General features: G+C 40.7%; 2 protein-coding genes across 13 annotated transcripts in view; one reads left to right on the top strand and one right to left on the bottom strand.

Annotated features, from left to right (window-relative positions):
- Positions 1 to 13,426, bottom strand: part of DNAJB4 (DnaJ heat shock protein family (Hsp40) member B4) — a 28,990-nt gene extending 15,564 nt beyond the window's left edge. The window contains exon 1 of one of the 4 annotated variants that reach the window (XM_074832345.1): positions 13,385 to 13,426. The gene's annotated coding sequence lies outside the window, so the exon portion shown is untranslated. The other 3 variants (XM_074832346.1, XM_074832342.1, XM_074832343.1) reach the window with 3 other exon arrangements.
- A 21-nt stretch (positions 13,427 to 13,447) lies between these two features.
- Positions 13,448 to 16,290, top strand: part of FUBP1 (far upstream element binding protein 1) — a 37,288-nt gene continuing 34,445 nt past the window's right edge. For 7 of the 9 annotated variants that reach the window (XR_012624134.1, XR_012624133.1, XM_074832336.1 and 4 more), the window contains exons 1-3: positions 13,448 to 13,701; positions 14,878 to 14,968; positions 15,950 to 16,012. Coding sequence is in view for 7 of the 9 variants with exons in the window: in XM_074832336.1 (XP_074688437.1) it covers positions 13,588 to 13,701; positions 14,878 to 14,968; positions 15,950 to 16,012 (268 nt within the window). In the remaining 2 variants the exon portion in view is untranslated. The remainder of the gene's footprint in view (positions 13,702 to 14,877; positions 14,969 to 15,949; positions 16,013 to 16,290) is intronic. The other 2 variants (XM_074832340.1, XM_074832338.1) reach the window with 1 other exon arrangement.

Raw genomic sequence — 16,290 nt, 5'->3', positions numbered from 1 at the left:
CTGGTCTCATATACAGAAATAAATTCTAGAGTTTACAAGACAAACAACAGATATAGTTGAAAATTTTTAATATATGTAACGGAAAATTCAAAGTGAAACCTGCAGAGCATAACAGTTCCTTCTAATCAGCCAATGGCCCTAAAAGAAAAGCTTCATTTAGTCATGCACTTCATATCCAAGTAACTACCCAAATTTATCAAAGGTTTACTTCAGCTCTCTGCAGAAACATGCTGCTACTGTGATGGAAGTAAAAAGTTCACTGTACATAAGGATTCTGGGGCTGATTTTACATCTAAATAAATAATCATAAAGTGAAATACCACATACAAACTTAAAAAAAAAATAAAGTTACAATAGACAGTGATGCTAACATTGTTAAACAACATACCTGAGAGTGACTAGGCACACTTATTTTGTATTTTTATATTGCATACATTGTCTCTTTGAGACACTCTACTTGTAAAAGATTCAAATTGAAATGCACCCCAAAGTATTTACCAGTTTACATACATGATAATTTCTTTCCTGAGGCACATGCATCAATGCAATTTAATGCAATTCACTGGCAATTGAAGCTTACATTAAAAAGACTTGTTGACTTTTGATTTCCTCACAGATTAAAAAGAAAGAAAGGTAGTGGAATAGGTACAGTCATGCTTTACAAAAATAGATATATCTCTAATGGAAGACAGATAAGTCACTGTGAAACAGTACTTCATAGGACACATATCTACTATACTTTCTATATTTAAAAGTCGATAGTATTGACCAGAAAGATCTGGTCTGCTTATTTTTGGTTCAAGATGAGATATTAAACAGAACTGTAGGATACAAAGTTATCCAAGACAATTAAATTCTTTAAGTTACACCAGCCCTAGCATCAACAAAAATATTCTCTATTTTATACTGGCAGTATCCGTTTCAGAACAGTGTTTATAATATTACTGGAATATATACTCCTGCCAATAGTCCAAAGGACGTGTTTTTAAGGTCTTCTGTGGGAAAGCTTACTTTAAATATACATTCTAGAGTCAACATGAATTTACAGCTCAAGTTCAAACGTTAAATCTCAAAATGCATACTGCTATCACCCAGAGATATACTGTTACCACTTCTGAACTTTCAAAATGAATTTTTAAGCCTGTGATTCATGCAGCCTTCAATTTTATTAGGAAAACCTACATGAGAAGACAGCAGTCACTGCTAGCATTTTTTTTTTAAATTACTTTTATTTTTGTTGCTTTTGTAACAACAGACCAAAAGCTAGAAGCACTATGCACAACTGAAAATGTCCATCATATTTTCACATTAAAACTTACTATTGTTTATTATATATTAAGTTATAGGGTTGGGTTCTTCAGAAAATTATTATTCCCACTATATATATTATGATCTATGTAGATGTACATACAATACTAGAAAAAAAGAAAAACTGATCTAAATCTCAAGTAGATTTTATATTAAATGTGGTTACACTTATCTTCAAAAACACAACTAGGACACTAGTAACACATGCACACTGATCCTTCACCACAACACAGCAAATTTATGTGCCATTAACATAACGAATTGTTTTCTCATACCTGATTTCTGTCTACTAAGTCACAATCTCTACTATAGCTGAAGAACAGAAATACACTTGGAAGAATTTTCCAAATTTAACTTTCCACAGCTGAGAGGAAGTGAACATCTTCTTGGAAGTAGGCAAAGTTCTTAGGACTCAGCTATGACGTACTGCATTGATGAAAACACAACTAAGTCCCCCTTACTTCACAATGGTGCTATTAACTACTTCAGTCAAGTATCAGTCTGCACTTAGAAAAACATAAGAAAACATCCAAGGTATGGTCACACAGTAACACATACACAAAGTATTTTCATCTACAGATTCAGGCTTCCCTCTTCTGAAGGAATAGATTCCACAAGTGCTTTTCAATTCCTTACTTAGACTTAGTGTCCATTTCAACTCCCACCCACATAAATTTCTGTAAAAGGACTCTTCTTCAAAACAAGTTGACTGGTCAACCAGGAAAAACGCCAGTCATGCAGAACATTTAACAGGTTCCCTCACAATACTGACTCACACTCGCTATTACAAACCTCAAGTAAGTTAACGACATTGTTGCCATACACTTGTGTAAACAACTATATGAAAAAGTGTACTGTGTTGGTAAGGAGAAATATCTTCTCACTGTTGTTACCAAAAAAAAAAAAAATCAAATTCATAAGGAAGCTGAAGTTCTGCTTCCTCCAAGAAAATGTTCTATTTTGACAAGTTCTGCACAATTTACTATTAAGTTCCCAGTTTGGGGCAAAGAAAGCAGAAAAATACAGTAGTGAAAGTTGTTCCCCCTTTCAGTTTTACATATAATAAGCCTGGATTTTTGTCTTTACTTTTGGCTCTGACTGCCATCACTCAGAAACTTATCCATGACTCAAGGAATTCTGTCCTGAAACAGCCCATATGCAAATGAAGAGTTAGACTTAATCATACATTTATCACACTGTACCAGTCAGGTTTCTGACTCCCATGCCACCAACCTTCCCATGGTGATTATATAACAAGTAAAGATATTGAATATGATGAACAGTTTAGGGCTTCATAATTGCTCAGCATTTCCCTTTAACATTAGTTGCTTATTATTTGATTGTATTAAGTTTTATAGCCTTTATGGTAATTGTTTTGAGAAAAAACATACTACTGTAATACAAGTCTCAGATTCTCAAGTGCTAACATACTCAGACCCTGAGTATGTTTTCAGTATTGTCACACAGGAGTATTTTATTGGTTATATCTACGCTTCACACATATGCCACAGGCTTCCATGTCACACTTCTCAGCATGAATAGTACGCCACATAACAAAACAGATACTGTTTATAAAGGGTAAAAAAAGTAATGATTAGCTCTGATCAGCGTCAAAAAGAATACAAGATTGCTTCGCAGCCAGGAAAAAAAACCAAATGAAGCGTTAGGAGGTAATAGCAAAGGAATAGAGAACAGAACAGAAAGCATTATTATACCTATACTATATATATATAAGATAATATATATAACAGAAAGCAAGTATCTGTTATATATATAAACAGAATGTTATATATAAACAAAGCATTAGTATATCTATATAGATATATAAAGCAAGTATCTGTTATATATGTTATAAACAGAATGTTATATCTATAAACAGAAATTATTATAGTAATATAATATGATATTTGCTTTCTGTAATTTATATGTACAGTACCAACTACACTGTAACACTGTGCAGTTCTGCTCCCCTCAACTGCCCAAAGCCAAGTTTATATTTTTTTAAATGTTCAGAGAAAGACTATAAAAGATGACCAAAGATACGCAAATGCTTCCACATGAGAAACAACTGAGGCTTGAGTTCTTCAGTCTGTAAAAAAAAAGACAGAAAGAAGTCACAGAGGTCTACAAGGTCTACAAATGATGGAGAAAGGAGGAGGCAGCATGAACTGTTCTACTCACATGTCTACTCATGGTCTACTCACATCCAAGCCAGAACCACTACATGAAACTAGCAGAAGCCAGTTTCAACCATAACATTAAGAAGTTCTACAAGTGATAGAATTCTCTGCCAAAGGACACTGGAAACTCAAAGATGGTTTCAGTGGGACACTGAAAAAATCCTATAGAAGAGATCCACTGCAACTTTCTCGACAGAGAAGCCAGAGCAGGAATTCCCTGAGCTGCAGTTATTTGGAAGTTAGGAAGGTGGAAAAGATGACTAAGTGTTTGCTTTATTCTAACATTCCCTGAAGCATCTACTTACGGCCACTTTCTAATGTAAATTGCTAGGCTAAACAGACCACTTAATGGACAAACCAGTTCAGCATTCTCTAGATGAGCACCCTCAGATTCATCAAAATCTCAATGAAATACAATTCAGCCACTTCCATGTCCATGCAGAATGAACACTTTCTAACACAGAACCTTAAAATGTCAGCACTGGCACTATGTAATCAACCTCAGTGACACACAAATGCTGTCCAAATATACAGGTTCAGCCAAGTGCTCCAACTAACACATTAGAAGAAAAGTGTTTGAGTACTCTTTATTCCTTGTCATGTAACTGGAGTATTGTTTTGTATATGCTTTCAAAAAAACACTCAACTCATAAGTACTGCCAAGGAGAGTTGGTGGGAGCTTTTTTCGTTTTGGGTTTTTCAGAGGTTGGTGTTTTGTTGGTTGTTGGCTTTGGGATTTTTTAAGATGTACATACATTAGAGCCATGTTACTTAAAACTAACTTGAAATTACAGTCCAGGGTACCACTCGCAACCACGCTGCCTCCTCTTTTCTCTCTGTCACCTCTCCATCTGTTTCTATGAAACAAAGTATCAGTTCCCTAAAAGCTCTCATACAATGCACAGACACACCTCCCCCTCAAAAAAATTAACTGAAGAAATGCGTAGACCTCTACTCTCATTTTCCTACCTGCTGATCTGTTTATTATAGAAACCTTGAAAAAGAAGCAATGAATATTAAGTATATCTGTATTGTTTTCCAGCTAAGTGAAATGAAGAGGGGTGTTGTTTACAATAAACAGACTTTTTTAAAAACAGGTATTTAGTAACACTTGTAAAGATGTTTCTATTATTCCTGTTTTCAGTAAGAGTGAGGCTTAACTCAACATTCCACGGATTCAGCCCCACTCTTGCAGCACAGAAGGGGCAGAGATCTCCCTACAAGTATAGAGACAGAATAGTCAGTTCATGTGCTACTCCTGCAGTCCAGCATTCTCCACCCCACGGAGCAGGGCCAGCTGGCACAAATCAAAGTAACATTTGCTCTGGGCTAGCTGAGACTGGACACAAGGCCAGCCAGCTCAGACCCTGGGAACCGTAACTGGCTCCCTACCAGTTCTTCCACCAAATGAATCCTGGTGTAGGAGAACTTCTGTGACCTAATAGTAGTGCTATGTACTGATTAACAGGAAAAGGACAATGGAAAAACAGTGCTAGTTTCCACAATAACCCTTGCTGACTTTCAAGAAATTGAAACGGAAAAAGATTTTTTTAAAAGCATTTTAAATGCATTTATTTCAATACCCTACATAGTTATCACAAGTACCTTATCAGCCAGGAAACATTAGGATGGTCAAACTGTTTTATTTAATACCTATTTCAGTGGAAGCAGTGTACAACAGCTCCTCTTTTAGCCCTTCTCCTGTAGAAAAGTGACGGTATCTGCCACCTATAACAATTTATTGGTGTTTACCTTAACTATGGTAGCAATTCCTTCATTCACAGCAAAGGAATCCTAAGGGGTTTCTTCCACCAAACAATATACTTAACCTGTTGCCTCAGCAAAGAGGCAGCAGCAAAGAATTCAGGGCACCTGTGGAATAAAGATAGTCCTTAGAAGTTAGCTGTTACTAAAAATCTCTGGGAAGCTGGCACTGGCATGACTCAGATGTGACCCAATCTGAACCTGAAATCTTTCTTTTCAATGGTTCTTAGCCCATCCCCACCACTAAGTATTATGGATTCATTCTATTAAAAAAAAAAAAAAAAAACAACAGCCCAACACACTGCCAGTTTGGAATATTAATTAGTGGAACATAACACATTACAGAATTATTTTCCTAATGGTGAAGATACTCTACAGGTTTATACTGAAGACTGATTAGGCTCATCTAGAGTTTTATCACTACTTCAGCCATGTTCCATAACTAAGGAACAGACAGAAGTCATGTCTGCAAGTTATTTTTTTCTTCTTGCAAAAGTATTAGATTTTTTCTGACATAATTAAAAACCTACCAATAAACAGAACAGCTGAGAGAAAAAAACCTAATAAACATGATACTGATCATAGTTATGGGTCACATTAAGAAGGGGGTGAAAGGTAGACGGAAGATGCTTGCACAATCCCTATCCATTCTCTACCTGGTTATTTTTTTACCTGTAATAATGACCAAAATTAATAGTTTCCAATATAAAATAAACTATTTTCTCGGTCTTGATGAAGAGAGGAACTGCAAAACAAAGAAATCCACTTGGAAGAGCAACTCAGCTACATGTATTGTTTTTAACTGCCATTATGCTCAAACAAGATGAAGGTTATTAATGCATTTCCAAATAAGGAACTGCACACATTTTTGCTGTGGACATGTGATCACACTGTTCTTACATAAGCAAACGGAGATGGTCACACTAGATGTTTTTTCCAGAGTGTGCTCGTCAAAATCCCACCCAGCTGCTCTGATTCACACAGCTAGTTTTACATGTAAGGCTGAAAACACACGCACTGAACTGTTGTATAAAGACAGGAATTTGAAAAGGAGATGTCAGAACAACTGTTAAACCTGAAAGGAGAGCATAGGTCAATAAGAATGTACTTCTGTTCACCTACAGAAGACAGAAGTACAAGCAGCCCTAGCTGTATTTATCAGAATCTGCTATAACAGAAGACAAAATAGTTGCTCATCAGTCTTTCAAATGTTTCAACCACATCCCATAGCTCAAATCAGGTTTCTTAGTTGTTTTTTCCCCCTTAGTCAACCTAGAAGAGTTTTAGGAAAAGATGGAAGGGGGGAGTTTAGTAGACCTACTTTGAAGTTAATCTCTTAAATGACTTTATTCCTCTAGAGTAAATGGTCCATGCCTAGCTAAGAGGTAAAGAATGTACAACATGGAAAGATGAACAATTAAGCAGAAAAATGTCTAGGTGTTCTAAAGCGATAATGCTTTAGAGCAGTAGCAAATTTCGGCATCTCTTCTACTAACAGACTACAGAAATTCTATAGTTCTATTATGAGTTTGGGGAAAAATTTTCACAGAAGTTCAAACTTCGTATGGTAGCAAGTCCTAGGAAGACACTTCACTGTAGAAGGTGACATATTTTCTTTTTAACCTTTTCTCTGGCCCTTCTGAAAAAATGCAATACAAAGAACAGTGATGAATTAGAGGACACCTGCAAATAAAATTTATCATTTACATGATATTTAATGAAAACATTACACAGAATCAGTTCACTCACAGGACATAATCCTAACAGACAACAACCTGTACAAAGGAAGTAAAAGCTCTCCTCTTCACATTCTCTGCAGAAGATACCAATCCATAGTCAAAAGGTTGACAGCTGTATGTTTTTTTGTTTAAGCTAAACTTACGGAACCTCCTATTTTCTCGCTCTTCACATCAAGTCATATCATGACACTCACATCACTGATTTTTGAGTGATATCTGAGATTAACCCAGCAACATTCATACCTTTTCAAGTCTATGCAGCTCATTTTAAATACAATTGGGATTTTGATGATTACACCAAGAAACTTTTAACCACTGATACTAAAGGGGCAGTTAAACTACAGCCTTCTCTAAGGTGCCTTTCGATATTGGTTTATCAAAGAAAAAATACCCTTACACATTCACAAACACAAACTGCAAACATTTTTGCCAAAGCATGCACGTAACCCTTACAATAAACTTTAAGAGGATTTTCAGTTTAGATAAGCTTGTCATAATCATGGTTTTATTGACTAAAGGGATTAGTCATTTAGAGCTTCTAAAACATCTCTTCAATTTTTTCTTCCTCACCCTCAGAAGAGGTTTACCTTTCTATGTTAGTTTTTTAATTGAAACTATGATATATGCACAATTTGGTTAAAAATAAGGTGCTCTGACTCACAAATTAAGAAATATGGTTGTTAACTAATTAAACAGTATCAGAAAGAATACTACTAGGGATCAGGCCTATATAATAGAGAAGTACACCAATCTCTTTAAAGTAATCAAGCTTTTTCCACTTCAAGATGAGAATTCTGAACATTACTGTCTTAATTCAACAAAATATGCATTTAACACACTTATTAACAGGACTCAAATGCACATTCTTCAGTGCTCTGCTGATAGAGGGATACAGTAGACACTTCCATCCTCTACAGCTACTATTGCATTATTTGTTCTCCCTCTCAAAGTCCCTCAGTCCTCATCTCTGCTCTTCTTAATCCCCATTCATATGCAACTTCCATGCTCCATCCACCAATTTACTTTAAGCAAGATCTTTCACACTTTTTCTCCCCCATCTGGGAGTTTTGCAGATGTTAACAGCAAACAAATTCTCTGGGCTCTCAAAGCTTTCCTTCCCATGACATCCACACAAAAACATCTAATCCCCTTGAAAAGTCCCACACTGAAGACTGATGACCACATTATCACGCTGACTAATATTATCCAGCTGCCTTTTTGCACTACAGTCTTCCCATATGGTACTCCGCACTGTCTCACTGCATACTTGTATGTATACTTGATGTATTTAAGGAAGAAGTGCATGTTCTCTGATTTATCCTTCAGTATTTGTCACACCTAACACATCAGTGACCTAATGCAATTTCCTAGCCTTCTGTACGCTAGTCAAAATTTTAGAGGTTAGGTCACATTTTCCTAAACTGTTCTGAAGACCAGAATCAAATCTACTGGTAAACCTCAACAGAAAACTTGGGGCAAAGACCCTTTCTTCCTTTTTATGTTTTACTATTAAATTTCCTTTCAGCAGCTTCAACCCACTTCTAGCTTTGAATCAAATACATACAAAATAAGATTCACAAGAGTAAAACATGCAAGACAAGTGGTCTAAAGAACCTACAGTATCTACAGATCTTTTCTTCAAATAATATAGTAAAACTTTTTTTTTGCTAAGAAAAGCAGTGGCTAAATGCAAGCCAAAAACCCCAAAGGTTTGGGGTTTTGGGGGTATAAAAGTTGATACACAGGGGACCAGACAGGGGCTTAGGGAGCAAATTCACTCTTGCCCTTCCCCAGAAGCCAAGAGGAAAGCTGTGTTATCATCACTGAGTGAAGGCAGATGTGACAGCAGCAGCAGAGCAGGCTGCCCTTCCTCTTCAACACTCCCATCCTCTCCCACAAACACTTTTTCCTACCCCCTCCAATTCCTCAGTACCAACCCATGAGTCTGCATTTGTCTGGAATGAAGCATAACAGGAATATTTGCTGACCAGGAAGACACAGCTGGCCATCCATCACTTGGATCATCCTGGGTAGATTAATTCTACACAGTAATCTTACTATTTCAGTCCTAAAAACCGTTCCTCTTGACCCTCATCTCTCTCAAACAAGAACTTATGTAGACAGTAATATTACATTTTTTCCACCAATGCATTTTCTTTCAGATCCAAATTGTGGATCTGAAGCTTGTAATTATACGTCAGTGCACAGGGAGTAAATATGAAAGCTCATGACAGACCAACAGTTGTTTGGATATAGAGCACATGCTGAATCTTCTCTCATTAGCTACTTAAGGGAGTTTTCTACTGATAACGTGGCAGATCCTGGACACCCTTTGCCAGTGCAGGAGCACCAGCTGACAGTTAGGATCTGAATCAGTTGATCTAAATCTCCCAAAGTGATGAAATCATCAGAAACCAATTGCAAATTTCCCCACACCAGCAATGACTTGCAGAAAGCACAGCAGGCAGATGTAAAGCCATCACAATGGTTATCCTCCTCTGATAGTTAGAAACCATAATCACTTTTCCTATATAGGTGTTTAATGTACTGAGGCAAAACTAAATAAAACGCACTATGCAGAGAGTTGCAGAGACAACTTCATAAGAAATGTAATCCTCTGATTTACGGCCCTGGAAGAGGTCTCCTTACCTGTATTAGAGAACCACTTCTTTCAGGACTGCCTTACCCTTTGGTCTGGTCACCACAGATCAAAGTTGAAGTCAATTGCTAAAGGGGAAAAAAACCGAACCACCCAACAACAGAACAGAACTCAATGCAAGCATGCACTGAAGTGTCTTAGCTTATGCAGAGGATCTGGGTCAGTTCCACCCTTCTACATCTATGCTTTTACAATACCTGAACTAGATAATTTAGAAATACCTTGAGTAGCTTTTGGTAAAAGTAGATTCCTTCATACACTTAATATTTGATTTAAAAAAAAAAAAAATGGTTTGTGTTTTTGTTTCCCAGAACTCTCCATTACTTAAATGTGTGACAATCCATACTACACAAAGTTTTCTGACTTGTCAGATTTTCCACTTAAACTAGCCATTTCTCAGTAATTACATCTACCAGAATGTTCTAGTCTGATGATTACTGAAAAAAAACAACTATGGCCTGAGAACCACGAGATATGTCATTATCTAACAAGCTTAGTTAAGGGATACACCTTCGTCCAGTCTCCAAAAGAAATACTGAAAGACATTTTAAAACTTCATATTCTCCTTAACCCCTTATGCTGTCTACTATAGAATTATTAAAATTCTGAAAGATATGTGGTAGATTTCTCTACTATGCATCCTTCTTTAATAAGAGTTACTATAGAAGTAAGGTTTATTTTACACAGCAAAACCAAAGTTCTCATGCTCTAGCAGCACAGTACTAATATTTGCTTACTAATCTACTACATTTAATTTCTTAGAAGGCAGATTTGAGAAAATGGGCAATGAGTAAGTTTTGCAAGTGAGAAAGCATAACAACCTGGTGTATGCTGTTGTAACAAGTCAGCAAAGCACTTTAAAGAATATTGCAGTTACCACTGTTAAGGGGTTATATCCTCACCCCACTCCATTACGAGATTAAAGAGAAGGAATTAATCCCATAGGATAATTTTCCCAACAGAAGTATCATTTAATAAAGGGAAATGGAGATACAGTGCTTGAGAGACATGGGTTTCTATGAGATAGGTTCTGAGTGCCATCATGGGAAATACAGATAGAAGCAACTCTAACTGTTGATAAAGGTCATTAGATCAATTTAAGAACAGTGAAAATAAGGCCAGAATATTTATAAAGTATACAATACTTAAGATCTTACTCCTCTATAAATTTGCTAAATTTCATGTTCTAGCTATCTGAAAGGCCTAAGAAATACAGTGACTTCGAGAATTTGGAAGACTGAGGAATCATACATATACTAAGTATCTCTCAGCTTTCAAATGAAGTGCCACATCAAACAGCAGTAAAAAGCTGATAAAAATACCAGAATTAACATTCACTTATCATCAGTTGTTTATGAATGTAACTAGAACACTTACAATACCAGACAGGAGTGTTTTCCTTAGCCCAAGGCATTGTAACTGCTTAAAAATATCACCAGCATTATACAGCTACTGGCTTGTCTCACAGAGCTTAGCAAAGAATCATTAGCCCATTTCGTTAACAATAAAAAGCAAAGTACATAGATGCTCCACATCTTCTATGAAGTGAAGAGTCATAAAAGACATAGCCAGTAGCCAGTATTAGCTTCAATGCATCATAGTCAACTACTATTGCTCAACTTACTTATTTGCATAGCCTGGCTAGTATACATAGCCAAATTCTCAGTAACAAAGGAAACGAAAAAATAGTTCAAGGTCAAATTATTGTTTAGAAATAGCAAGAAGTCAAGCATAAAAACGAAGTTCCCACTTTCCAAACCTATTTTTGGTTTCCCCCCACACCCCATTAACGTAGCTAACACAGCTACATTAATGAAAAGAATATGCTAATTCTTCTGAACAGCTTTTTCAGCAGAAGTACTTAAGCAGCAAGCTTCACCTAGCTCTAATTATACACTGTAATCTGCCTAGAAGCATGTAGGAATTGCAGTTTTGCGGAATATATTTACCTTAAAACCCTTTTGCATTATGCTACTTCAAAAGTTTTATAAAAGGAAAAAAAATCTAGCATGTATTTTCAGCTTCAGAATATGGAGTTATCTGGACTAGAGATCCGGGATAATCTGACTTCAGCAGCAGTACTGTATCTTAAGGTCCACTAAAATGATTCCATTTATAAACAGCCAGAACTGAAGGGGCCAATGAGAAACCAGGAACTTCTTAAGGCAGCATGAAACTACAAAGCTAGCCAAAAAAGAAGACAGCAAGATGCATTTTGACTTCAACACAGTTGCTCCCTCTCTGCATTTAGCCCCAAATTAGGCAAAGTCCAAAACAACAGTTTATTAAAAGTACTGACAACAGAGCAACGCAGACTCATTTAGGTTGGAAGAGACCTCCCACGCTTCAGTTTAAAACCACGTATGTTTAAAAAAACCCCATGATATTTATGTAACCCAGAAGCCCGTGAAGAAGCTACAGTTTGATGCATATAATTTATTAAAAATTGCAAAGCATTCTCTCAGAACAGTACAGAAAGCAGTTACACAGCTTAGTTTCCCTTCAGTATTATCTAGTCTCTACTGCTATGACAGCTAAGTAGATATTCTATGACCTTATCTAGATGTGAAGCCTTTGCAGCACTGTCATCCATATTCAGCGTGACAGTTCATCCCTATCAGGTCACAGGACCTAAACAGGGCCCAGATTAAAGCATTACCAGCTCCAATTTTTCATTAAAGCTTGTGCTTGCGCAACCAAGAAAAAAATCCCAACTGTAAAAACTGCACAGTAACAGTGACCGTTTACAACTAACAAATAAACAACCGTGGAGGCTGCAGGAGGCGGCAAGTGAAGCTGCTGGCAGGTGCCAGCCTGCCCCGTTTCGCGGGGCGGTGGCAGAGCCCAAGAGCCGTTCAAAACCGGCCTCGGGACGCGCCTGAAGGGACCCGGCGCGCAGAGCGCTGCGAGGAGCGCGGCGGGGGGGGTCAGGCCGGCGCCCCACCTCGCCGCAGCCCCTCGGCTCAACGGCTCTGCCTCTCCGCAGGGCTCGGGAGCCCGACGAGGCGCCCCAAGCCTCTCCCGCTACCGTCAAGCCTGCACCACCAAGCGCCAAGGTGCCTCCCCCCGAAACGGAGCTTGTACTAGTTTCCCCGGCCGTCCCGCGGCACAGGGCGGGCACACCGACGGCAGCCGCAGCACGGCACTACAAGTAGCCGCGCTAAGACGGGAAAAAGGCTCGGCTCCCCCCGCCGCTCAGCGCTACGGACAGCGCCGCTGTTACCCCCACTGCTCGCTCCTCCGCCAGCCCAGGAACCGGTCGGTTGGGAGCAGAGCCACCGGAGCGCCAAACGCCTCCCCAGGCGCAGTCTAACGCGGGCAGGCAGCCAAGCCGCAGCCGCAGCGCTGCCGGTTGCCCTCGGGCCCCCTTCCCTGACCGCACTCACCCGACTGACGCCGCCTCAGACACCCCCCGGGCCAACTTCGCTCCCGGCAGCCCCCGCGCCCCAGGAGCGGCTCCCACTCGCGCCCCCACAGCTCGACCCCAAATCACGCGAGATCCACCGACAGGGCCTCAAGCGTGGCCCCCCCCGCTCCCGCCTCTCCCCGCCCCTGCCCCCCGCACCACGTGACGCGTCCAGCCCTATCAGCGGCTGTCTCCCAGTCCTCGTGCCGCGGTGGAAACATCGCGAGCCACCTGTGCCGCTACCCGCCCCCCCCCCCCCGCTGAGGGGCGCCCCCGGAGACCCCGTTGCTCAGGGAGAGGCGGCGGCGGCGGCGGGGGGGGAGCGGACCTGGGCGAAACGCCGCGAGGTTTCTTCGTCGTTCTCCAGCACCCCCATGAAATCTCGCGCGAGGTCTCGCGAGGTTACGCTGCGTTCCCTCCCCCCTCCCCGAGCACGATGCCGCGCAGGAATGTGAAAGGCTCCCGCCCGCCGCCATTTTCTTTCTTTCTTGGCAGGCAGCGAGTGGGGCAGGAAGCGGTGGCTGAGCGAGTATGGCGGATTATTCCACGGTGCCCCCTCCTGCTTCGGGCGCGCCCGGGGGAGGCGGCGGCGGAGGTGGAGGAGTGAACGATGCCTTTAAAGACGCGCTGCAGAGGGCTAGGCAGGTGTGTGTGTAGCGTGGCTCTGCCAAATCAATGGGCCCTCGGGTCGCGGGGCCTGGAGGTAGCTGCTGACCAGGCCGCAGTGCCTGAGCCGCGGGAGGAGTTAGCGGGCTGCGCCCTGACGACGCTTGGCTCTAGGGAGACCTGAGGAGGGGAGTCCCTCCGCCGGTATGTGTCGGTGGAGCGGCGGGGGGGAGCTTTGTCCCATCCCCTCAACCCCTCCGCGCACGCCGTGGCGAGCGCCCGCGCCGCCCGCCCGCCTTCCTCGGGCGGTGAAAGGTTCTCCCAGTCTGTCCCCGGCTCCCTCCGCTCCGCCATTGCAGGTTGGGCGCCCGCAGTGCCCCGGCTCGGGCCGAAGCGATCCGCGCCATGGCGGCGGGGGGCGAGGGAAGCGGCGCTGTGGGTCCTTGCTGCCGGGTCCCTGCTGCCGGCCTACGGGGAGGCAGAATCTCGGCCGGCGACTAGCTGCGCGCCGCCTTATCGGGAGCCCGGCGCCTCGGCGGGCCGCTCGGGCGGGAGGGAGGGAGGGAGAGAAGGAGGGCGGCTCCGCCGCGCCGCCCGTATTGTGTTCCCTGAGGCGCCTTCGGTGCCCGCTAACCTGTTCAGACCGGTTGGGTCTGAGCGCTGCGGCCTGCGGAGTGAGGGCTGTCTTCTCGGAAGTTCTTTATCCTGAAGTTTTAGTTGCAGCTTTTGTAACACGGGCGATGTTTTCGTTATTTCTCGGGCAAATGTTTCACCTCGTCTGGTAATAACCGGTCGCGGGTTTAGCAATATTTGGAGACCCGGTGGAGTCGGGACTACCAAGGTTTGAAATAGTTTTAGCGGTCAGGCCCTCTGTGAGATACCGCAGTGTTTCGTGAAGAATCGGTAGAAAAGGAAAAACCCCTTTTAGAAAAAAGTTGCTGGTGTTTGAAGGGCAGGGTGTTTTTTAAACGGATGAAGAAAATATAGGAAGTTTTGCTGTTGAAGGATGAGGACATGTCTACTTGAAGACATTAAAAAATAAAATTTCTGCGAGCAGAACTGTTTCTAGCAGCAGCCTTCTCCTTACTTATTTGAGGTCGCTTTAATATGCATTATCTAAATCGCTCAAAATCGTTTAGAAGACCTGGAATAAATGAGGGCTGACTGAATTTTTATGTATTTATTTCTACTTGCCTTTACTTGCCTTTTGTTTAGATTGCAGCAAAAATTGGAGGAGATGCTGGCACATCAATGAATTCAAACGACTACGGTTACGGAGGACAAAAAAGACCTCTTGAGGATGGAGGTATGCACTCGTTACTGTTGCATTTATTTTTGTTGAGTATGGCCACGGTGCCAGAAAGATTGCAGGTGGTTTTTTTGTTTGTGGGTTGTTTTTGTTTTCCATAGCACAGCATAAAAACATTTTGTTCCCTTTATAGATCATGACATGTGTTTTCATTTTCAGTTTAATGGGGAAATTGTTTTAAACCATTGTGCTCTAACCTGAACTGAATGTAAGCCTGTTTTAAAATATTTTAAATGTGGTTTAAGTGCTGTGAAGAGGAAAAGGTATGCCGGGGAGGGGGGCAGATAAATTCGTGGTTGAGAAATGCTTACACAGGTATGTCATTTAAGCCTCTTGTTGAGTAGGACTGATACAGTTTGTAAATTACAATTAGGGTGGGAAGTGCTCACTCCTTAAATTCGATTGTTTCATATACTTTATTACTGCACATTTTCAAATAAAAGTATTAATGCATTTCATTGTAAAAGCATAGGACTTTAAAAAAAGGAAAATAAATTTTCTACCTTGTAGACACTTTTGCTTAGTCTGATATTTAAGTATGTAGCATGTGTGAACCCTGATAAGATCATACTTAAATCTTCTAACTTCTTGCAGCTTTTTGGATTTGCCTTATACTGCAGTAAAGTTTTCTCCTGAAATGTGTGTGTGTCGTCTTCTGTCTCTTACTAAGCAGCCAGTTTGAACTTAACAGGGTTTGATACGTATAATATACACACAAAATCCTGGCTAAATTGTGGAAAGAAATCTCTGAGCTTGTTGAAATGTTCTCATAGGTCTCACAAAAGAGCAATGCCTTTTTTTCTTTAAGAGGATTGAAACTCAGTCTACAGAATGTAACTAAGGCTTTATATCAGGAGTTCTTGTGTCCTGTAATAAAGTTTTTTTTTTCCTATTAACGGTGAGGTTTTTAATATACAAAAATGAGCTAATGATGCTTCAGATGATATATGTAATGTATTCTTTTTATTTTATGTGTAGATGGCTCTTGGACAAGTCCGAGCAGTACAACACACTGGGAGGGAATGCCCTCTCCTTTTAAAGGCAGGAATTTTTATTTATTACCTGTGTTTAGTATGTAAACATGACATAAACTAGTGGATCTTTCTGGATTGACACAAATATTTCTTGGAATATGTGTCTTGAGTTTTTGCTGCACATAAATTATGGTTGTTCATATAACCTTTATTTTGGGGTGGGAAGGAAGCATCTGAAGTCTATCTTTTCAGATAGAGGTTAATTATGCCTTTTATTCCTTTACTGTACAGAGAGGATTTGGATGGTAGTGATGTAGTTGCTTTGACTCTGCTTTTTTTTGAAGT

This window comes from Strix aluco, chromosome 8, assembly GCF_031877795.1.
Source record: "Strix aluco isolate bStrAlu1 chromosome 8, bStrAlu1.hap1, whole genome shotgun sequence".
Classification (NCBI taxonomy): Eukaryota; Metazoa; Chordata; class Aves; order Strigiformes; family Strigidae; genus Strix; species Strix aluco.
The sequence above is the reverse complement of the archived record's forward strand: the minus strand, read 5'-3'. Positions and strand labels throughout refer to the sequence as shown.